General features: G+C 52.9%; 9 protein-coding genes across 9 annotated transcripts; 5 read left to right on the top strand and 4 right to left on the bottom strand.

Annotated features, from left to right (window-relative positions):
* Window positions 1-51: 51 nt before the first annotated feature.
* CORC01_01254 (uncharacterized protein) lies at window positions 52-693 on the bottom strand (the record flags this gene model as incomplete). Its single annotated transcript, XM_022612910.1, has 1 exon — window positions 52-693. One exon carries the CDS (start codon window positions 691-693, stop codon window positions 52-54), a length of 642 nt encoding a protein of 213 aa, XP_022480671.1.
* Window positions 694-1,854: 1,161 nt separating this feature from the next.
* On the bottom strand, window positions 1,855-2,349 carry CORC01_01253 (uncharacterized protein; the record flags this gene model as incomplete). The annotated part of the gene is made up of 1 exon (XM_022612909.1): window positions 1,855-2,349. One exon carries the CDS (start codon window positions 2,347-2,349, stop codon window positions 1,855-1,857), a length of 495 nt encoding a protein of 164 aa, XP_022480670.1.
* A 610-nt stretch (window positions 2,350-2,959) lies between these two features.
* Window positions 2,960-3,280, top strand: CORC01_01252 (uncharacterized protein; the record flags this gene model as incomplete). The annotated part of the gene is made up of 1 exon (XM_022612908.1): window positions 2,960-3,280. One exon carries the CDS (start codon window positions 2,960-2,962, stop codon window positions 3,278-3,280), a length of 321 nt encoding a protein of 106 aa, XP_022480669.1.
* Window positions 3,281-7,143: 3,863 nt separating this feature from the next.
* CORC01_01251 (translation elongation factor EF-1 alpha) lies at window positions 7,144-8,755 on the top strand (the record flags this gene model as incomplete). The annotated part of the gene is made up of 4 exons (XM_022612907.1): window positions 7,144-7,191; window positions 7,344-7,467; window positions 7,585-8,657; window positions 8,720-8,755. 4 exons carry the CDS (start codon window positions 7,144-7,146, stop codon window positions 8,753-8,755), a joined length of 1,281 nt encoding a protein of 426 aa, XP_022480668.1.
* A 748-nt stretch (window positions 8,756-9,503) lies between these two features.
* CORC01_01250 (uncharacterized protein) lies at window positions 9,504-12,290 on the bottom strand (the record flags this gene model as incomplete). The annotated part of the gene is made up of 4 exons (XM_022612906.1): window positions 9,504-10,898; window positions 10,951-11,213; window positions 11,261-12,104; window positions 12,285-12,290. 4 exons carry the CDS (start codon window positions 12,288-12,290, stop codon window positions 9,504-9,506), a joined length of 2,508 nt encoding a protein of 835 aa, XP_022480667.1.
* A 290-nt stretch (window positions 12,291-12,580) lies between these two features.
* CORC01_01249 (MAGE family protein) lies at window positions 12,581-13,662 on the top strand (the record flags this gene model as incomplete). Its single annotated transcript, XM_022612905.1, has 4 exons — window positions 12,581-12,610; window positions 12,664-12,871; window positions 12,927-13,021; window positions 13,123-13,662. 4 exons carry the CDS (start codon window positions 12,581-12,583, stop codon window positions 13,660-13,662), a joined length of 873 nt encoding a protein of 290 aa, XP_022480666.1.
* Window positions 13,663-13,911: 249 nt separating this feature from the next.
* CORC01_01248 (splicing factor 3B subunit 10) lies at window positions 13,912-14,279 on the bottom strand (the record flags this gene model as incomplete). The annotated part of the gene is made up of 3 exons (XM_022612904.1): window positions 13,912-13,956; window positions 14,015-14,221; window positions 14,277-14,279. 3 exons carry the CDS (start codon window positions 14,277-14,279, stop codon window positions 13,912-13,914), a joined length of 255 nt encoding a protein of 84 aa, XP_022480665.1.
* A 389-nt stretch (window positions 14,280-14,668) lies between these two features.
* On the top strand, window positions 14,669-16,069 carry CORC01_01247 (uncharacterized protein; the record flags this gene model as incomplete). Its single annotated transcript, XM_022612903.1, has 2 exons — window positions 14,669-15,625; window positions 15,686-16,069. The coding sequence occupies 2 exons, from the start codon at window positions 14,669-14,671 to the stop codon at window positions 16,067-16,069; spliced, it is 1,341 nt and encodes a 446-aa protein (XP_022480664.1).
* Window positions 16,070-16,872: 803 nt separating this feature from the next.
* CORC01_01246 (uncharacterized protein) lies at window positions 16,873-19,305 on the top strand (the record flags this gene model as incomplete). Its single annotated transcript, XM_022612902.1, has 5 exons — window positions 16,873-16,997; window positions 17,096-17,167; window positions 17,284-17,841; window positions 17,901-18,445; window positions 18,509-19,305. The coding sequence occupies 5 exons, from the start codon at window positions 16,873-16,875 to the stop codon at window positions 19,303-19,305; spliced, it is 2,097 nt and encodes a 698-aa protein (XP_022480663.1).
* Window positions 19,306-21,185: the final 1,880 nt, after the last annotated feature.

Raw genomic sequence — 21,185 nt, 5'->3', positions numbered from 1 at the left:
GTCTGTGTCAAATAAACAACATCACTCACTGAACACGCGATCGCAAACACATTACCAGGTACTGAAGTTGCTCTTAACAGTAATGGGGCCCCCCATTTGCAAGCCGTACTGAACAAAGTCGCAAGGAATGGAGTGCTCGACATTGGAAACATCATAGCCCGAGTTTATGTTGGATTTGAGCTTCTTGATCTTGATGATTTCGGGAATGTTGATGGCAAAGTGGTCGCAAACAGCCATGTCGCCGGCCTTGAAGGAGTGGTTCTTGGACCGAGCGGCGTGGGTGCTGGTCTTGGGGGTCATGTTGTCGAACTCGGGGACGCCAGGGCCAAAGTCCTTGACGATGCGGATACCGATGCGGAGGAACTGGGCCGGGATGTCGAGCTCCTCGTCGATGCCGTGAAGCATGTACGCGAGGCCGTCCTCGGTCATCTGGACGGGCTTGATGGTGATGAGGGGGTTGCCGGCGGGGCCCTTGGGCTTCTGGTTCAAGGTCGCCAGGGCCGCGGCACCCTTGCTGAGGGGGCGGAAGGGCTTCGTGGTGGGATGGAGCAGGAAGGCAGAGTTGGCCCTGGCCTCGGTCCAGTCGTCCTTGAGTTCGACGGCCACTCGGGGAGCGATGTCCACGGTGATGATGGGGTTCTCCTTGGTAGGGGGTGATCCCAAGGAGGATTGGCCAGAGGAGTGCGACATCATGAACGTGTTAGGTAAAACTGGGAAGACAGTTTTTGTGAATGATGATTATGTCGATGTGTGTGGGAGAGACTTTTGGTGGAGAGATAAAGGTCTGCGGTTGAGACATCAAAGACCTCAAATGAAGGTTGATTGATTCCAACATGAACGCAGGCAAAGTTGCTTCACGCAGTCACCTTTAGCCGCCACCTGCAGAAACTCAGATAAAAGCTACAAAGTCCTATCAAACAAAAACACAGGATTAGGCAGACCTTCCATTTTCGACAAACGCCAGTGCTGTCTATACCCGAGAAGTCTCGGAAATTCGATTACAACTCCGCAAACCCACTGAGACAGAGGGAGGGCTTCATTTTGAAGTGATATTATGGAATGATTCTGAGGATGTAGCTTCCGAGATGGATCAGATGCGCGTCCTCAACCTCATGTACTGACCATCATCAGAATACTAGAGAACCTCCCAGTCAACCATCCGATGCTGATAATCGATGAATCTCGAATTCAGCCCAAAGATAAGGCACTTTGTATGTCTGCCACCAACTTTTTGGCAAACCAAGGAGCGAAACTAGTAATTCGGAGGCGAGTCTTGCTCACTACCGATATGGCACAAGGTGACGAGCCCGTTCAGAACCTGAGGAGCCAGAGAGCTTGTGATATCGAGTACAGGACTCTAGCTCTTTCCAGCGGTGGCACGGGCTAGTCGGAAGCCGTCTTGCTATTCTTGGCACTACTCGCCGCAGTTGCATTGGTAGGACGATAAAATTGGCAAGGGAGTATTGGAATACGCAATATGATGCTGTTCGGGTTTACAATGATCCCAGTTGGCATGCAGAGAAGTGTAGACCCACTGACTTTACAAGTTCTTGGGAAATGCAGGATGTGATTTGACTAATGCTATGGGACCGAACAATTGTGAAGCCTGGTGTTCTGTTGATGTATCCATCTGACTGCTACAGGATCGATAAACACCGTAGCCCGGCTGGTTTGCGAGGTTTTCGTTTCTTTGGCTTTGTTTCTCTTGCGTCCTGATTATCTTAGAGACCCTAAAGTCGTGGCCGCCTCAACCATTATCAGCTTGTTATTCTGATCCATCAGCCCGAGAGTGTAGCTTACCAAGACGAACAGGCATCAACGCCATCGCCAGTCTGATACACTTCAGGGGCGATATCAAAGCTTCGGACCGATGGTTCGGATCCTCTGCCCGGGCGGGATCCCATACCTCACGAAATGAAGAGGAATAAGACGGGGCCCCATCACTTGCCCATTATGTCCCCCAACAGCCCGGCCAGGACCACGGACTCTGAGAATCTCGGGAGGGTGCGCGGAAAATGCCTCGTGCGTGACCATATCACCGCAAAAGAACATGCCCACCACGCCTGGAGGGTGTTGGGCAATTAGAGCATCGTGTTCGGCTACTCCAGGGACGAAATCTTGAATAACAAGGATTTTAACGCTGAGATAAGAGGAAGGGATTTGGACAGGCTCGTAAGCAAACGCGCGTATATCGTTCTCCCAGAAATCCATGTAGGGAATTCCATTCGCGTATGACGTCTTCGGCCTCGGATACCCCGGGCAAAAGGGGATGATGTTGACCCATTCGCGATCGTCCCCAGCTTTTCGAAATGGTAGCTGACTTGGAAGGCATGCCATAGTATCCTTCATGATAGGGAAATGATTAATAGTAATCCAGTCGAGCTTCAGAAAAACAGTGATAGCATACGGGAACCCCATTGCGCTGAGTGAGGCCAAGCATTACTTGGTACGTTCCCGGGAGAATCGTTGCAAGGCCCTTGATATAGAGTGACGACATGTAAGCTGTTTTCGATGTAATGCCCTTTGGCCTTAGAGAAATGTGGGATTGATGTGACAGACAGAAATATTGCTTGGTGCACGCAGAATATGCCTTGTCGTTGGATTTGCCGTTGTTTCGTGGAGATGTATACTAGGGGGGGGGGGGTTTACATCACCTCTTTCCAGTCTAAATTCTACACTGGAAGTGGCTTTCGAAGAACTGCCTGGGAAAGAAGGCTGTCGCTTGAATAGCTACTGCCTGTTGTATTCCAGCTGGAGAATGAGGCAGGAGGTGGACGCAAAGGTTTCCTCACCTGTGCTACTAGTTCGCCCTCATCGTTCCTGACTGAGGTGGCTACAAACCAGAAGTGGGAGTAGGCAAGCGCTCCTTTGCTTTAATTGCCCTCTTCGCTGATTACCAACGACGTTGGGAGAACGTCAGCATCATGTCGTCTATCAGGACACGTTCCACACCTACACCATGGCAGACCAAGGTTCTTTTGTCGTTCACGTCAGCGCAGACTGGACTCGTGATTTGATAGGGCTGTTCGAGGCTCTGGAACCAGGTCACTCACCTACTCGACTACTATGTAAGGGCACCAAAGCATTCTTCTTTCCACAATGTCAGCTGCCGGGCCAAGCTGCCATCGTCTTCCCTTACAGAATACCGGGCAGAGGTGGTGCCGAACCTGACCTGAGATTCGGTCCCGAACTCATGCTTCCTCGTTCCAAGTTTCTCTCTAGTAAAGCTGTAATGAACAACTTGTCGTGTGGTCATGTACCTAAAGCAAACCCTAGTTAGGACGTTTTGATCGATTTTGATGCTTTTGTACGAGTGATGATTGAAAGGACTCGATACCAAGGCTTTAAATGGCTGGGTGACGTGGTACATGCAATGGAGATCGAGTCGAAAGGGGGTGAACTGCTAGAACAAACCCGACAGTCATAGTGTTGGCGGGCGTAAGGATAAGACCTTAGGTAGATTTCTTACATAGTCATGGGGACTCCTATTCACTGGCAAACTTGTGCCTACGTAAGACATCGTATGGCTCCTTTCATCAGGCCCGTAGCGGGGGGTTGCTGAAGGTTGACGGCCGCAGTAGAAATGCTAGATGATTACTGGACCAAGCTGGTATTTTGCCACATTGCTTGCAGTGTGTTTCTCTCGCGCACGAATCGTTCTTTTATAGACGGAGAAGACATGCCACATCCTATTCCGCAGGAGCGGCTTGTCTGATAAAGAGGAATTCAAACACTGGTTTGGAGACTAAAAGCTATGCGAGAGTATGCTGAGTGGAGGGATTCAAATTCGTCGTGAAGTCGCACAGGGGTTCCGGCTGACGGTATCGTAGGAAGAGCAAAAGAAAATAAAGACATTGACGACATCTTCCTCGACCATCTTTAGAGTGGGATTCTGTGAACCATGAATTTTACCTTCTTTTCCATCCATCGTCCTCATGATCCTCCATCGTTATGCATCCCCTTCGACGGCCCCCCATTATGTAGCCTCATTTCTAGCTGAGCTTGCCAAAAGGGCGATGAAGACACTGCGAAGAAAACAGCAGTCCGCGCGTGAAGACAAGGTCTAGACGTCGTCGTTGGACAGAATGATCTCTTTCCCGACATGGCTTGATGCGTGGAGGGGAGTTTTCCACAGATCAAGGTGTGAACGCCCCTATCCAGGAGTCTTGCAGATAGCTCAACAAAGTAACTACGCGACATATTTATACACCATCTCGCGAGCTCCCGAGGCCGGTAAGTGGGTGTGGGGATTTCGCAGATCGCCCTTCCCTCAACTCTGCGGGCACACAAGCAACAGGTGCAGAACGTCGTCTTCTGAGGATCGATAATGAGTTCTCTCATTGTTATCCAGACAAGTTCTGTCAAGAAATGTCGTCTGGACAAGAGCCAAATAGTGTCTCTAGAGTTGCATAACTGGGGTGTGGACTGCTTCGAAATTGTAGTTGTTCGAATCGTCTCGAATCGTCCGAAATCTCCCTACTTCCTTCTTGTTACATTAGCCCAATGAAAGGGAAAGGGATCAAAGTCCATAGTATAGAAATGCTGTATTTCGCAATCATTCAGCGACTCGCCGGCGAGCCATCCAATGTCGTCGATTGCCCCGCGGGTCTCGGGGTGACGTTGAGCAAGGTCATGTGACTTGCTTCTGGGTCTGTGGCCGGCGCTTTCCGACGTTGTCTGTCGCCACTGCCATCGTCCTTGGTCCCAATAGGAAAATTAGAAACAGGCGAGCAGTCACCCGTGACGACCCTGTGCGAAAACTGGCGAGGGATATGGCTGGTTTAAACAAGATTCATGGAGGAAGGAAGAGCTTTATCACGTGACGTTGGATTTTTTTCATGTCTCGGAGTCCAGCCCCTTATCGCAATGGCAGAGCATGGAGGGGTAGGTACCCCTCATTCTCTCTCTGTATCTTTTTTTTTTTTTTTTTTGGGTGGTCGGCGGCGCCCCCTCCTACGTGTCACTGCACCGCGTGTCCATACGTTCATGCTTGAATTTGGCCACGATACGGATGGATTTCACTTATATTGGGGAAAGATGCCAACGCGATGGCAAATATGCATGCAGCCGCGATACTACCTCGCTGTCTAGGAAAGCTCGCTCAGCGAGAATGCGAGAGGATGGTAATAATTGCCCTGTATGGCGGCGCAGGCGCTTAGAACGGGTTGTACAGCAGGTACTTTACCTGCACGTCACCCTTGATCCAGGATCTGTTGCGCACCCTTGTCCGTACACTTTTTTTTCTTTTTGTCCTCTTCTGCTCTGAGATCAGATTTTTCCAACCCCGCACCCCGTCAGAAGCCGCATCAGCCATAATTCTTTTCGGAGTCAATGCACCGACAGTTGTAAGAAAGATATGGTACCGCGGGGCCCGTTTGGGTAGACCTTCCCTTCGCCGAAGAAATAATACAAGCAACGCAAGAAGGAATCGCAATCACCCTCAATGGTCGATAATTCCCACGGAAACCAACGCAGACAAGGACAAGCCCCGCGGAGGAGCCTTGGTTTCGAGGTGGGATGGACCATGGGAACGGCGACAGCGACCACGGCCCTAAAACCAATCCATGAAGGCCAAGGGGCTCCAAGCACCGAAAGGTATGCAGGAGGAGGCTGTAGCCGTGCAAGAAAAAATGCCAGATACGTGACTCATGCCGAACGAAGGGTTGGGCACACACTCTGACGGTCTGACGGCCAAAGACCTGGGCGTCGTCGAGGGGCAAGGAGGAGCCCAGGTTGGGCTGCGCGGCAACCTACCTTGTGTGTCTGACAGGGATTGGGCGGGGTGGAGGGGCAGAGTTCGAAGCTGTGGGTGTCTTATCGTTGGCAAAGTAGATCGAGGTCACTAGGAACAAAGCGCTCCTCTAGTGAAAATTTTTGTGTGTGCCAAACGGCGCTGTGTGTCTCTGTGTCTGGCCTGTATGTGTGGTATGGGTATGGGTATGGTATGGATGGGACGAAAAGACAGAAGCACCTCTCACTGGAGGCGTGGTCGATGGGATGCCTCGAGGTGGACTGCCGACAAAAAAAAAAAAAAGGGAAATGGCCCGACAACAAGCGGGAGGAAGGTCCCATATTGCCCCTCCTTCCCTCAGAAAAGAAGGCGGCTAGCTAGTGCCCGAGGGAAAATTTGATCGTGATGAATGCGTTTGTTATTGTTCTTTACTCTAGCTGGGCTGGCGATTCGACGAATTGACATCACCGGGATCTGCAGCAGTGAGGCCTGGAGCTTCCACGGTGGGGTCGACAGGCTAGGATCGTTTGCAGCGCCCCCGCGACAGAGAAGAGCGCGGTGAAAGATGCAGAGTGCCCCTCCATCCCCCTTACCTGTGACATCAACATGCCATACATCCCGTTGCCTCGACTGCTGCTGGCCCAGCGCAGCCTGGTACAATGTGCAATATGCTTTGCCAATATCACAATAGGAGGCTTCAGAGTTGAGGATAATGTCGTATATAAAAATTTACACATCAGATACCTAGTTTATCCTGCTGGCACTAGGTAATCATGGATAGCAACTACTATGTATGGGGTTTACCGCTCGTCGCATGCCGCAGGAGAGAGACTAAAGGAGGGGTGATACGATACGTACCTGCCTTGGGCGGCCCCGCTTAGTTCGTGCCGTGGCGAGACTGAACCAAGGTACAACGCGCTACTTGGCCATGGGCCACGATCTGCTAAGAACATCAGGCCAAATACACCTGAATAAACAACCGTCAACCACAAAAAAACTGCGCCTGTGAGTGAAAAATTCTACCTTAGGGCAATTCGACAGGCAAGAGCCAATCGACCCCACCTCCCTACCTTTCCATCCCTGCAAATTTTCAGAGACTAGCCCACTCCCCCTCCCACCTCTACTCAACCCACCTTGACCGTCTCACACTCCCACTCCACTACCCAACTTTTTCACTCACCAACATACAAAAGCCTCGCTCGCCCACCAAAGCAAAGCTTTTCCCTCCTTCTTCTGCTCTTCGTCGTACATACCGCATCCAAATTTACGGATCACCTGTGCAGTAAGTATTTGTTCTACATCTATTGCCTCGGACATCGACGACAAACTCGTGAGAACATCAAAGCTAATCCACAATCCGCGCTCAGCTTTTACCTTTCAAACACATAACTCGATCACATCCCACCGCCAAAATGGGTAAGGAAGAGAAGAACCACATCAACGTCGTCGTTATCGGCCACGTCGATTCCGGCAAGTCGACCACCACTGGTCACTTGATCTACCAGTGCGGTGGTATCGACAAGCGTACCATCGAGAAGTTCGAGAAGGAGGCCGCTGAACTCTTAAGTGCCCCCGCCTAGCGATTTCATGATTATTGCTAATAACCTCACAGGGCAAGGGTTCCTTCAAGTACGCGTGGGTTCTTGACAAGCTCAAGGCCGAGCGTGAGCGTGGTATCACCATCGACATTGCCCTCTGGAAGTTCGAGACTCCCAAGTACTATGTCACCGTCATTGGTAAGTTTATTCACTTCATCATCGGCCTCATCCAGATCAGCGCCTACCGGTGGTTTTTTTTTTTGGGACGAGTGCCATATATCATAAAAATTTTCATTTACTAACGCCTCATGACAGACGCTCCCGGTCACCGTGACTTCATCAAGAACATGATTACCGGTACCTCCCAGGCCGACTGCGCTATTCTCATTATCGCTGCCGGTGTTGGTGAGTTCGAGGCTGGTATCTCCAAGGATGGCCAGACCCGTGAGCACGCCCTTCTCGCCTACACCCTGGGTGTTAAGCAGCTCATCGTCGCCATCAACAAGATGGACACCACCAAGTGGTCCGAGGCCCGCTTCGAGGAGATCATCAAGGAGACCTCCGGTTTCATCAAGAAGGTCGGCTACAACCCCAAGACCGTTGCCTTCGTCCCCATCTCCGGCTTCCACGGCGACAACATGCTTGCCCCCACCACCAACGCTCCCTGGTACAAGGGCTGGGAGAAGGAGACCAAGGCTGGCAAGTCCACCGGCAAGACCCTTCTTGAGGCCATTGACGCCATCGAGACCCCCAAGCGTCCCACCGACAAGCCCCTCCGTCTTCCCCTCCAGGATGTCTACAAGATCGGTGGTATTGGAACTGTGCCCGTCGGCCGTATCGAGACTGGTGTCCTCAAGCCCGGCATGGTCGTCACCTTCGCCCCTGCCAACGTCACCACTGAAGTCAAGTCCGTTGAGATGCACCACGAGCAGCTTACCGAGGGTCTCCCCGGTGACAACGTTGGTTTCAACGTGAAGAACGTCTCCGTCAAGGATATCCGCCGTGGCAACGTCGCCGGTGACTCCAAGAACGACCCCCCTCTGGGTGCCGCTTCCTTCAACGCCCAGGTCATCGTCCTTAACCACCCCGGTCAGGTCGGTGCTGGATACGCCCCTGTTCTCGACTGCCACACTGCCCACATTGCCTGCAAGTTCTCCGAGATCCTCGAGAAGATTGACAGACGTACCGGCAAGTCTGTTGAGAACAACCCCAAGTTCATCAAGTCTGGTGACGCCGCCATCGTCAAGATGGTTCCCTCCAAGCCCATGTGCGTTGAGGCCTTCACCGACTACCCCCCTCTGGGACGTTTCGCCGTCCGTGATATGCGCCAGACCGTCGCCGTCGGTGTCATCAAGTCCGTCGACAAGTCCGCTGGCACCGCTGGCAAGGTACGTTCATATAACTCACATCGCTCTCACATGCCTTCATCATCTAACATGTTTAATCACAGGTCACCAAGTCCGCTGCCAAGGCTGGCAAGAAATAAGCGATTCAACTCACCAGGGTTGGGTGCTGAGTTCGCCCATGGCTTCACGGCTGTGGCTCACTCACTTCTACGGCTTTACGAATTCCCTTTGCGTGGCATGAGGACATTATGATATGGCGGAAAGCACGAATATCGAGAGGAAGGTTGGACCGGATGATTCTACGTCAAAAAAACTTCTCATGATACGTGCTTAGTAGCACAAAAATAGAGTCCTAGAAGTGATTCCCAAGTTAAAAAAACACTGTCCGTCCCCCAATTGTGACATGTTGCTCGTGAAATGTTGCCTCTAAAGGTGTGCTGAGGATAAAATGGTATAGCTATGAAAAGTGGTCGCCCTTCGTAACACCATTTTGGCCGCCACTACCACGAGATCATGGTTGTTACGTGTCTTTCACGATGTGCGAAGTCTACGCGAGGCAGCTCGGACCCGAGGTTTTCATAAGCTTCCCCACAAGCCACCTTTGATTGTGGACCTTGCCTAGCCCATGGCACCTCGTCAAATGACGCCTATGCTTCAGTGGATGTATTGAGTTATTTGAAGTGGCTGAGACACCAGTCCTAAGACGACTATCCACCCTCCAAAGCTACTCAGAAAGGAAGGCATTCGCACATGCTCTGAACCGAAGACTGGCATCTCACCTCGTCCTCATTAAACCATCCCACATTTTGAGTCAAATCAGCGTCGAGTGATTAGAATTTTATACATCAGTAATAGTACACTTGGTCTACAATTGTTTGCTACATGATTTTACAGGTCATCCTTCTTCGGCGTCTCAACATCGCCGCCAACAGACGTCTCAGCCTCTCCTTCTTCTGCCGCTTCCAGCTGCTCCTCAGCAAGATCAAGCTCACTCTCATCAAAAGCCTGCACCTCCTCAGCATCCTCAACCTCAACCTCAACCTCGTCAGCCACCGCCGACGTCTCCTCAACATCCTCAAACTCTCTCGCAATATCCCTGTCTCCGATCCACTGAACAACCCTCCCTCTCACAAAGTCCTCCGCTATGCCAAGGTACCTCTTCACATACCCCTTCTGCTCGTCCTTTGACAAGGCCGCTTCGGCAGACGGTGGAACAGCTTCCAAACTCATCTGGGAGCGGCGGCCGCCGTGCAGACCGGCCTCGATGCTCGTGTACTGAAGCTTGTGACCCTCGAAATCCACTTCGAGAGTGCGACGCATCTCGAGACCGGCAAACATGTATTTCGCCGGCCCCGAAACGCTGTCAGCGTCCTTGGCGGAAGGAAGACCCGAGAGCTCGACCTCGGGGGGCGGGCGAAGACGTCCTTCAAGTAGATTCAGCTTCGCGGTCTCAATGTACTCGCGGAAGGCAGAGGCGTCGAGGGCAGTTGGTGACATGGTGGACAGCAGCGGCTGTGAGAAGCGCAGGTCGACGGGCTCAGAGGGGTACGCGACGTCGGCGAAGGTCTGGCTGAGGGTGGCGACGAGCCGTCTGGGACAGGCGTCCCACGCTAGAGGACCCTCGGGGAGGTCATCCGGGACGGTGAGGTGGAGTTCGAGGAGATCGGGGAGATTGCGGGCGATTTCCTTGACCGCGGTGGGGTGAGGACGGAAGCCGAGGACGAGAGTAGTCACGACGGGGGTTGACAGCTCCGCGAAGGCGGCCGGCTCCACAACGGGAGCGAGACCGGCGGGAGGCGGAGAGCAAGGTGAAAAGATGTGGGCTTTAGCTTTGGCTGCCTTGGCTATTGAGAATTTTGCCTCATCGTATTGGTGGAGGATATGGCCAAAGGAGGCGGTCGTTGAGACGAACGGCTTGCTCCACGGAGCATCTGAATCTGGGGTCTGGGTCTGGAGGTGGAGAGGTAGGGGTAAGATCTCGCCCTCCGTAATGGTGAAGACTCCATCGACGGAGTCTTGGCGGCTAGCTTGCTTCACCCAGCGGGACCACTGCGGGAGCCTGTCCTTCCACGAAAGCTTCTCAGTACCACGAGGCTCGGCAACAAGTCTTGCCGACTTCACGTCGGACTCGTGCTTGAGGATGACAGACGCTTCCCTGGGGAAGAGTGCGGAGTGTAATAGACGTTGGACGATGTGGCCCAGCTGTTCACCCATGTCGTCTTGGTCCAGTTGTTCGCCGACGGCGACTTCTGTAGCTCCGTCTTTTATCCACGACACCTCGATCTGCTCCGCTGTTAGACATGGCCAAATGCGCATTGAAACAAACAAAACGTACCTCGTTACGCTTTTTATGATTGATGAATGTGTTGGTGAGCTGACCCAAGTTCCTGAGCAACTTGGCGTCGACATGACTGTCAGCAAGCCAATCTGCCTTGAAGTTCTCCACGACGATATCTTTAGAAGCTTCGTCCAATCTCTGAAGAATTGCCTGCGTCTTGGCCTTGGTGGCGTTGATCTTTAGTATCAAATTTGAGATCTCAATGCTTTCGCCCGGATCGAGATAGGCCTCTCTGATGGCGTCCAGTCGCTGTTCGTCATCTGTTTGAATGTTAGACAGCATCGCCGCAGCCAGTTACATTACTCACTCGTTAACAGGGAAAAGAATCGCTCATCAATCCTCCCGTTCAAGATACCCTGACCGTCGACAATCTCCTTAACGTCCAAACGCCAGGCGTCCAGCATGAGAGTCAATCCCAGCTTCTCCTTGGGCGAGCCATCGATCTCGACGCGTTGCACTGGGGTCCAAGGGGTCACCGCTTTTATACAATCGTAAGTTTGCTTCCCCTTCTTCTTGGGCGCAATCGCAGACTTTGCGTTCGCATGGTTCAGATATGTCCTGAGCTGAGCAACTGTAAAGCCATTGATGAGGACATCCAACAGCCCATAAAAGTCACTGTACGAGACAATGGGGTCGGACGGCCGGACCTCGTCAAGATTTGATAGAGCCTCTTCCATCGTCAGATCCTTCTCTTCAGATTGAAGGCTTTTGCCAATATCGAATGCCTCAGGGAGAAGCTCTTCGACAGGCAATTGACTAATGCTCCTCTGGCTGCCTCCCATGTCGCGCATCACGATCGTCCGTGCCTTTTCTCCCAGCATGTTGACATCCAATTGCTCAGACTGGAGGTACACGCTACGACGGCCTACGCGACGCCGCTCGGGGCGATCTTGGGGGTCTTCTCCGATATAGTATCTCGTCAGGAGACCGCCGCTTCGCTTTGTTGAACCACTGGACGAGGTGGGAGCTTTCGGTTCGGGTTCAGTCGATGCGCCATCTCGTTCTACTGGCGTGAACGACGTCTCGGAAGGCTGCTCTGTAGCAGACAGGCCATCGCTATGAGGTAATTTTCTTCTTTGCGAATCTCCACTTTCATCTTCTGCACTTCTGGTAAGACGATCCCATGCCGTGTCGGAACTATACGTCCGTCGCTGGAAGAGTTCGGTTCGGAAAGGGGCGATTCGGAGTGAGCTATGAGCTCTCGGTCGGTCGAGGAGTCGCAATTGACATCGCAGGCACACACCACGAGCAAAAGCTGCTCGCGAAATCATTTGGGAGAAAGAAACGCAGAATCACGCTGAATGAGCATTCACATGCCTTCGCGAACATACAACCATGTCTAAATGTAAGGCAAGAGTGTATTAGTCCAAAGCTCCCAAATTTTTGCGACAGAAGCTGTATCGATAAGATAAGAGATAAGATAAGAAAGCGCGAGGGGCCTAAGGTACCTTAAAGTGGCCCCGCGAAAGCCGCGTCGCGTCAGCCCGGACTGCTTTACTGAACTTTAGCTACCTGTTCGGGTAAACAGACTTCACTTCAACTTTTTATTTGTGATCAATTACAAACGTATGAGTCTTTGAAATCATATTATCCCAGTTGAAGCCCGTTCAACCCTCACAGGACCAAAATGCCTCCCCCACAAAGACGAAGACGACCCGTAGGCCCCGCGCCGATTCCCGAAGGGACGTACTAGAGACTAATAGCATATAGGTAGAGGACGAAGAGTCAGAGGAGGAAGTCAGACATCCCAGGCAACGGCGCAATCACGACGAATCGGCCGACGAAGAAGGCTCCGAAAATGGTGTGGTAGATGCGGCAGTCAGCGCAGAAGACCAACTTGCCAAGAAGCTGGTGCGATATGCTCTGGCCTGCGAGTTTTCCCGGACACCTATCCGTCGAGATGGTATCAAGGAGCGAGGTACGGAGCTGCAGTGGGGTCGAATTACTGTAATAATCGCTGACAACCCCTTTAGTGCTTGGAGATCAGGGTAGAGCCTTCAGGAAAGTCTTCGATCTGGCGCAACAGCAGCTCCGCGCCGTCTGGGGCATGGAGCTGCGGGAACTAGCAGTGAGGGAAAAGTTCACAATGGCGGAGAAGCGCCAAGGCAAGTCTTGAAATACGACACGAGATGATTTGGTGACCACTGCTAACAGTGTGCAGCATTAAAGTCCGGCTCCCAAGCAAAGACCAGCTCGGGCGTCTTCGTTCTATCCTCGACACTGCCTTCCGAATACCGCGCCCCGAACATCCTCGCCCCCTCAAAAGCACCGAGCAGCGATGCCGAGGCCTCTTATGTCGGCTTCTACACCATGATCGTGACCATCATCTTCCTCAGCGGCGGCGAGCTGTCAGAGCAGAAGCTGCGGCGACACCTGAATCGCCTCAACGCCGAGGCCAACGTGGCGGTGGAGAAGACAGAGGACGTGCTGAAGCGCATGCAGGCACAGGGCTATGTCGTGCGCAAGGTGCAGAAGAACGCGGCGGCGCAGGCGCAGGACGGCAGCGAGGATGTCACATGGCTCATTGGGCCGCGCGGGCTCGAGGAGATTGGTGTGGAAGGGGCGGCCGGTATGGTGCGTTCTGTCTGGGCCGACCAGGCTGATGCGGAACTGGAGAAGAAGATTGGAGCCAGCTTTGGGATTCGCCCGGCTGAAGATGCGGATGGCGACGTGGATATGTCACAGGCTGAGGCTGGGCCGTCGCATTGAGTGATTTTAGGCGGCGCAGAAGCAGCGAGGAGGCCCACGGAAAAGGAAGTAAGGTTCGGTGGAACGGGATACCCAAGAAGTAGCAAGCATGCTGAGAGCATGCGTTTATGAGCAGCCAGTACTGGCAAATGGATTTCTGAGGGTGTCTAGCCCTCCATTACAGATTCCAAAACAAGTGTTCTCAACGCCGTTACCCTCTCGTCATCAGATCTTTCAGTCCATCCAAACCCCGATGGTTGTCGTTGATCATTAATCTTCGCGTTGTGGTGGTGGGCCAGCGGGTTGCATCATTTTCTGCAAGCATTTAGCAAACGCGTGGACCGCCTGACGAACTTGGTATGCTAAAACATACTCTAATTAACCTCGCGCGGAGGAGCTGTGTAGGCTCGTTCTCGGCCAGTGCCATGTATGACAGCATAGGGGGGTGGCCGGCGATGGATGAGTACGTGTCGCGGTAGATGTTGGTCTTCCACTCCCAACTCGTCGTATCGGGGTGTCCTGTGCCAACGTATTTGGTTTGAAGGCGCTCGAGTTCTTGCTGATTTCGGAGTTTGTCGGCCTACGAATGACCGTCATTAGACCTTTCTCAGGGTTCCTCGGGGAGGGCTACTTACCATATTGTCTTATGTTGCTGACGAAGGATGCAGATGGTTGTTTACAAAATCCCAAAGCTTCAATGCACAGGGCTGACTTCGTGGATGCGCCGGCTGAAACTCGGCAGACGGTCACCGAGGAAAGCTGGAAGGGACGTGCACGCTCGAGCTACTTCACCTTCGAGACCCACTCCTTTTCACCTCGACCACGGACTTCCACCTCATTCCCCTTGGACTTCTTCTCAAGAAATACGTAAACAAAGGAGCTTCATCAAATAGTCAATGTTGCGTCTCATCACTTCTTCTTAACACCATTTCTCATGAGTCACTTTTTGGGGTTATAAATCCTCTATTGTTCTATTCCCCATCACCTTTGGTTGCCCACGACAACCACGACAACAGACAGCGCTGAGATGAGCAAGAGCCAGCTCCAACAGAGGGCATTACAGGCCAAGCGGAAACAGCAGAAGAATGAGGCCGAATCCGTCGAAAAATTGAAGCGCAAGTGCGCTGAGGAGCACAGCAAGACCCACGTTGCGCACTGCAAGGACTGTTATGGGGAGGTTGTGGAGACGATGAGAAGCAGATATGCCGATTCCAAGGATGAGTGGTTCTCCAACAACAAAGCCTTCCTGAGCGATCTCGACGATCTGTTTGCGAAGCTCAAAGACTTTACGGAAGACCTCAAGTCCATCGAGGCTCGGATCGATAAGGAAAAGCAGAGGCACTACCGCGAGACACTACCTAAATCGGTAGCGGGACGAATCGCTGAGGCCTTGATTGGCAAGGACGAGTTCCAGGCTGCGTTGGAGGACGAGCAGAAATCCACCGCTTCTCTCATTGGGGATGTTCGAAGAGCTGTCAGCAAAGGAGTCAACGACGCACCAAGTCTCGAGGAGCTGGTACCGAAATTCGATGACCTCCTACCGGAGAAGGAAATCGATGTCCTCATTGACGTCTTCTTCCGCGACCCGAACACGGGCGAGATCCCGGCATCATGCAGCAAGTACGTGGAGAAGTTGCGGACCGGAGCGTCCATCGACGAGGTGATGGGAGCCATGCAGGCCGACAAGTCGGCCAGGTCCCAGGCTGCCGGGAATATGGAAAGGCACAAACGGACACTGAACGAGCTCAAGAGGGCACAAGCAGCACACGAGCAGGATAAGCTCCTGAAAGCTCAGAAGCGGCAGCAGCCCCCGCCTCAGGGACCGCAAGTCAATAAGGAACTGTACGATCTCCCGCCGTGCGTCGCATGCTCCGGCAAGGTGTCATCGGACGTCATCGCGTGCCCTTTATGTTTGATCTTTGCCGAGCTGAGCCTCACAAAGAGGACAGTTTTCGACTCGGAGAAGTGTTACGAAGAGGCATACGTAAGTTACATTCTACCACTGTGTTCAGGTAATCGTTTCGTGGGCTAAGAGGTAATACAGGACAAACACGTAAAAACAGCACATAGCTGTGCGGCAGGGAAGGGGTGCATCCAACTCAAGGAGGAGGATGAGGAGATGGGCGGTAGCGGCGAGGGACCCGTCATCTGCGAAGAGTGCGCCGAACAACTTGGGCAGAGTATAGTGTACTGCTCATCCCGCTGCGCCAGCTCGGATTTCCAGCCTCATCGAGAAGGGGTCCATATCCCGAATTGGAAGGGACTGGGCATCGACATTGGTACTCAAGGGGAGCACTTGGTCTACGACAACGATGAGAAGACCAAGTATCACGTCAACGACATTTCCAAATTTGTGTGGCGGCTTGACGACGCTTTCGATCGCGTTTTCAAGGGAAGCAATCCTGATGTTAAAGACGTACAGCGATAAGGAAACGCCCATCTGCATATCTCCTTTCAAGGCATATTTCCAGTAGACTTGATACAACAAGGCTCTTTTCGCGAGGCGAATTTTGCCCATGAGACTGGTTTACTACAACTATCTCACAATCCAATACCATAGATGCTAAAAAGCCAAACCCGTCTGTGGTTTTATAATGCTCATGGTTGACGTTTCAAAAAGCCACGCTGCCACTCGAACACTCCGATGTCGTTCGGAACTTATCGTCAGCACCATGCCCAAAGCCGCGACACCGCAGCTGGAGGGTTCGGTAGAGCATCTTCAGACCCCCTAAAATCCGCCCTAAGAGCGGAGCCGCCTAGCCTGACGCATGCAGTCCCTAAAGGGACCAGCCAATCACTAACATCCGAAGTTTGCCGGAGGATTCGTCGACTCATTCGCCGCCCTTTTCCTCACCCATGTTTCCCCCGCGAAAGTCCCCAACAGCCTAATGGTTCTCGTGGAATTACATCCAACCCCCCCTCCTCATTGGCTCTACTGCAAGACATCCAAGGCGCAGGCTGAGCTTTTGAGCTGACTAGGAACTACACTCATTCTCTCCGCTCCACCATCATCTCCTATCTTGGCCTGGCTTCGTAGGCAGTGGGCCTTGATTTTATCTCCCTGCTCGTCCAGGAACGGGAGGGACTCTAGTCACTTTCTCTCTCTTGAACTCCCTGCCAAGCTCTTCAGCAAACATTTACAGCGCTCCAATCTGTGAATATCCTTCTTTCCGGGCCGAGTACCCAAGTACCCCAAACACCCGATCCGTCACCCCCCTTCGCCAACGCATCATGGAGCCCGGCACCGATCCTGATGCCGGCGCCACTCCGCGACAGAGAGTGACCAATGCTTGTGAAGCTTGCAGGGCAGCCAAAGTCAAGTGCCAAACCAGCGTGCAGCTTGGAACATGTCGAAGGTGCGTTGTGTGTGCCCACCCTGAACCCGGGCGATACTCCCGAGCTGCCCCGGCGTATAAGTCGATCCGTACGCTCACCAACCCACGAACCAATCCAGATGTCTCGATTTCAAGAGAGAATGCATCTTCCGCACCGGGCCCAGGACTCGTCGTCCGCGACAGTCTAAGCAGTAAGTTCCTCTGAATCCCTCTTTGAATTCAATCCCTGCTGCTGTTGGATGATTTCGCCGACTTTCCAGCGGGGTTCTTCGCCTCACCAACCATACTTACACGTACACTACACCAGAAACCAGGACGCCCCCAGACCACCTCCTCCACCGGGGCCCTCCAAGACTTTCAGTATCGACTTTGAGATGCCCCAAGTAGAAGAGGCTGACGACCTCGACAATCTCGCCGCCCGGCACGACAAGTACTTGGAGGAGTTTCTACCACCAGAGTCCGACATGGAATCCATAGACATGATGTTCGGCCTCGACGGTTCCGGCAGTGATCCCCACTCGGCCATCTCGTCCCCACCGTCCTCGGGCCCGTCCGTCTCGGTGGCGAGCTTCGGTCTCAAACCGCAGTTCAACCTCGACTCGGCCGAAAAGCTGCTATCGACTTTCCGCGTCATGCTGAAGCACTTCCCGTGCGTGGCACTTCCGCCCGACGCCACAGTCACGTCGTTATCAAAGACCAAACCTTTTGTGCTTCTCGCCATTCTCTCAACGGCGTCCGCTACCAGTGCTTTGCAGGGGCACACTCTCTACGACGAAGAGTTTCGCAAGATACTCGGCCTCAAATTTGTGGCCGGCGGCGAGCGGACGCTGGAGCTCCTTCAAGGCCTGCTCATATACACGGCATGGTAGGCTGCGCATCCCGTCTTTCCATCGCTTGAGCAACCGCCCCTCTGATCAGATTCAGGTACCCCTTTCACCTCCGCCCAAAGAACAAACAAGCCTTCCAATACGTCCGGATGGCCGCCGAGATCCTCCACGACCTCGAACTAGATCACCCACCTCATCAAGGCGCAGGCTCGCCTGCCAATGGCAGCGCCGCGACAGCGTCGTCCTTCGCGCCAGATCAAATGGACGGCATCCGTGCCTACGTGTCCTGCTACTACCTGGTCTCAGCGCACGTACTGCCCTTCCTGCAGTACTTCCGCCGTACGACTCTGACCGATGCTAGATTCGCAATGGCCTGGGCCAAGATGGCGATCCTGGCCCTCGACTACACCTCGTGGACGGCTGCCTGCTGCGATCTGCTTGAGCAGCACTCCGCGCTCAAGGGGGATCATACACTCGCGTGGCTTGCGCGGCTGGTACACATTACAGAGGAGTCATCTGCCATCTCAAAGACGATGCCGCAGGGAGAGCAGGCGAAGCAGCAGGTTCACTTTATGTTTCTTGGGCTCGAGAGCCAGCTGAGGGAGTGGCAAAGCCGGATACCAAGCAGCCTCAGTGACATCAGTACGTCGTGTAACCTAAATCTTTTCGCGACTCAGTATCCTCATACTAACCAACCTGGCCCAGACTCCCTCACACTGGCAAACCTATTCACAGAAATGTTCCTCCTCGCCGGACCAATCTACACCCTCCGCTCCACAGCAAAGATAGGCGACAGCGACCTCGGCCCCCCGATCCCAGCCCACCGCCTCGAGAAATGCTTGACCCTCCTCCGCACCCTCTTCGACTTCATGGTCAACCTCCCCTCCTCCGCCTTTGTCGAGCTCAGCTCCATCGACTGGGGCCGCTTCATCCAGGCCGTCATCCTCGCCATCCGCATTTCCTTCCCCATGCCGCTCTGCCCGGAGTGGGACCACGCCCGCGCCCGCGAGCAGCTGCAGTTCGACTCGTACCTCGCGCGGCTGTGCGCCGACAGCGAGGAGCTGACGCTGACGCCCGCGACCAAGACCAGCATGGACGTCCTGTCGGCCGGCAAGGTTGTCTTCGCGGTCGTCAAGCGCAAGTACGAGGCCCGGATCGCCAATATCGAGACGCCGGTGAACAAGCTGCCCAGGACGATTCGCGGGTGTCCAATGTTTGATGGAAGCCTGGACCAGTACTTCCCCATTTGGGACCAGGATATGAGCAGGGACGGGACGCATGGGCTGTTTGCGCCGGCGCCGAATGGGACGCCCGCGATGGTGAACGGACAGCCCATCTATGATGACCTGTGGGCGACGATGACTATGAACTGGCCGGATGGTATGACTGGTGCCTCCACGCCGGGGTTCGATCTGAGCCAGGCCCAAGATCTGACGGTGAACCTCGATCCTTCATTTCAGGGGGCCATGAACCTTGGCCCCTCCCCCAGTGGAAGCGGATGAAGACTATTCGTTCCACAACATGCAACGCTTCATCTCATCGTCAGAATTATTGAGAGTGGCGACATGAAAGCCCCCTTCATTTTATAGCGGTCGCTCCTACTTTCTTTTTTCTATCGTGATGGTCGGTGATATATTGGCATCGTTAGAAAACAAGTTTCAAGGTGTAGGCTTACACGGCATCACCAGTCCGCAGATACGAGTGGTGGTAGCCCCATCTGGCTCCCTTCATAAATGCGGTCGCTACCCAGGAATATGTAAATTGGGCGAGTTCCACCATTTTTGAAAATTTAATTCATCTACGAGGATCAAGAGCCTCGGGCGGTCAGGTAGAATGTACAGGATCATCAGTGCAGAGTCCAATGTGTCTTCAATCTAATTCAAGAATACAATCCCTACTATTTCTGAAGCGTTGCCCCCCTCGTCTGCCTCCTTCGCCTTCGTCATATTGGTTCATCACTTGGCACCTTGTACGGTGCCATCTGTTTGAACCACCATCGATATATGCGTTATTGAAACCGACCTCGTCGCTTCGTCGCCTGCTGCTGGCAACCCGTCCTAGAGTCTGTGCTCAAGTGCTCAAAATACCACTTCTTAAACAAGAATGAGCGATCAGTACTAGAAATATCAAGAATCCCTAGGGCCAAACTTGGACATATGGGAGGTCATAGTGCGCTCGCTGACTCTGACAGGTGCGGTATTTGCTGCATGTATCTCAGATCGAATAAGCAACAGCATCCATGTCTCGCTTGCTGGGGCAGTCTGTGGTGCGATTGGCATTGTACTCCACACGAAAAGGGCTCAAAAAGCTCAACTTTTACCAGGGACCGCCACTGGTCTCGAGGTCTCCAAGAACCTGGTTCGTAACAGCGAGGTCGTAAGTGAGTATGTCATCTTCGGTCATGCTCGGCAACCGAAAACAGCACAGCGCAGGGACTAGCTAGTGGAGGTCACGTTCTCCTTGGGCCATCACAAAGGTGCGGCACTTCGTAGGGAAACAAACACCGACCAATGGTGGAATATAAAGCGGTTCTACTAGAGCAATAGAAGCCGACTGACCGGCAAGATAGTAGCCCTGGGTTCTGGAGCTCAGGCAACGGGAATCTGGTCGCCCCACGACACCAAGTACTCAAGGATGTACATCAGCGGTCCTGATGACAAGCTACCCCAGGCCTGTGAGTATAGGTTCAGAAAAGGATAAAAGACAAAGCTACTTACAAGTGGCACAAAGGCTCGGTGGTTGCCCACTGCCCATTATCCCTTCCGTATTCGTCTCACGCTGCCAACGAATAACATGATGACGACGAGGAGGAATGTTGCGAAAGGGCGTTGAGGTCTTGTACGACACAAACATACACAAGCACACACTGTGAGTCGTTTTTTGATGAACGTGGTCCTATGCAATTAAAAAGACATATCACGTTCTGCCTAGGACAAGGCGGGCAAGAATGTCGATCGTTAACTAGTTATTTAGAGCTTTATCGGAGGGTCTATACTAAAAGCTAGGTTTTAAGGACATTTTGCTGTTTTGTTAATTTAAATGGCACAACGACCTTTTTCTTAGAACAAGGCTGACAAGAACGTGGAGAGTCGACTTGTTGTTTCGAATATTGCCGTAGAGTTTTCTATTGTGAGCTAGGTTGTGGGGGCGTTTTTCCTATCCTGTTGAGGTTGAACTCATGCCTCGTTGTCGATGCAAGTGTCCAGTCCAAGAGGGAGGTCTAGACCACACAATTCTAAACATGTTTGCGGGACACATGATTTATTTCCATATAAAACACATCAGAGATTCCCAACTGATAATTCCGTCTATCTTCTTGTCGAACCTCATCCCACTACAAACGTCTGTTTGATTACCATTAGTCACTCTTCACTGACATCTT

This window comes from Colletotrichum orchidophilum, assembly GCF_001831195.1.
Source record: "Colletotrichum orchidophilum strain IMI 309357 chromosome Unknown Scaffold_6.1, whole genome shotgun sequence".
In the NCBI taxonomy this organism is placed as follows: domain Eukaryota; kingdom Fungi; phylum Ascomycota; class Sordariomycetes; order Glomerellales; family Glomerellaceae; genus Colletotrichum; species Colletotrichum orchidophilum.
This window is presented reverse-complemented; position numbering and strand designations above follow the sequence as displayed.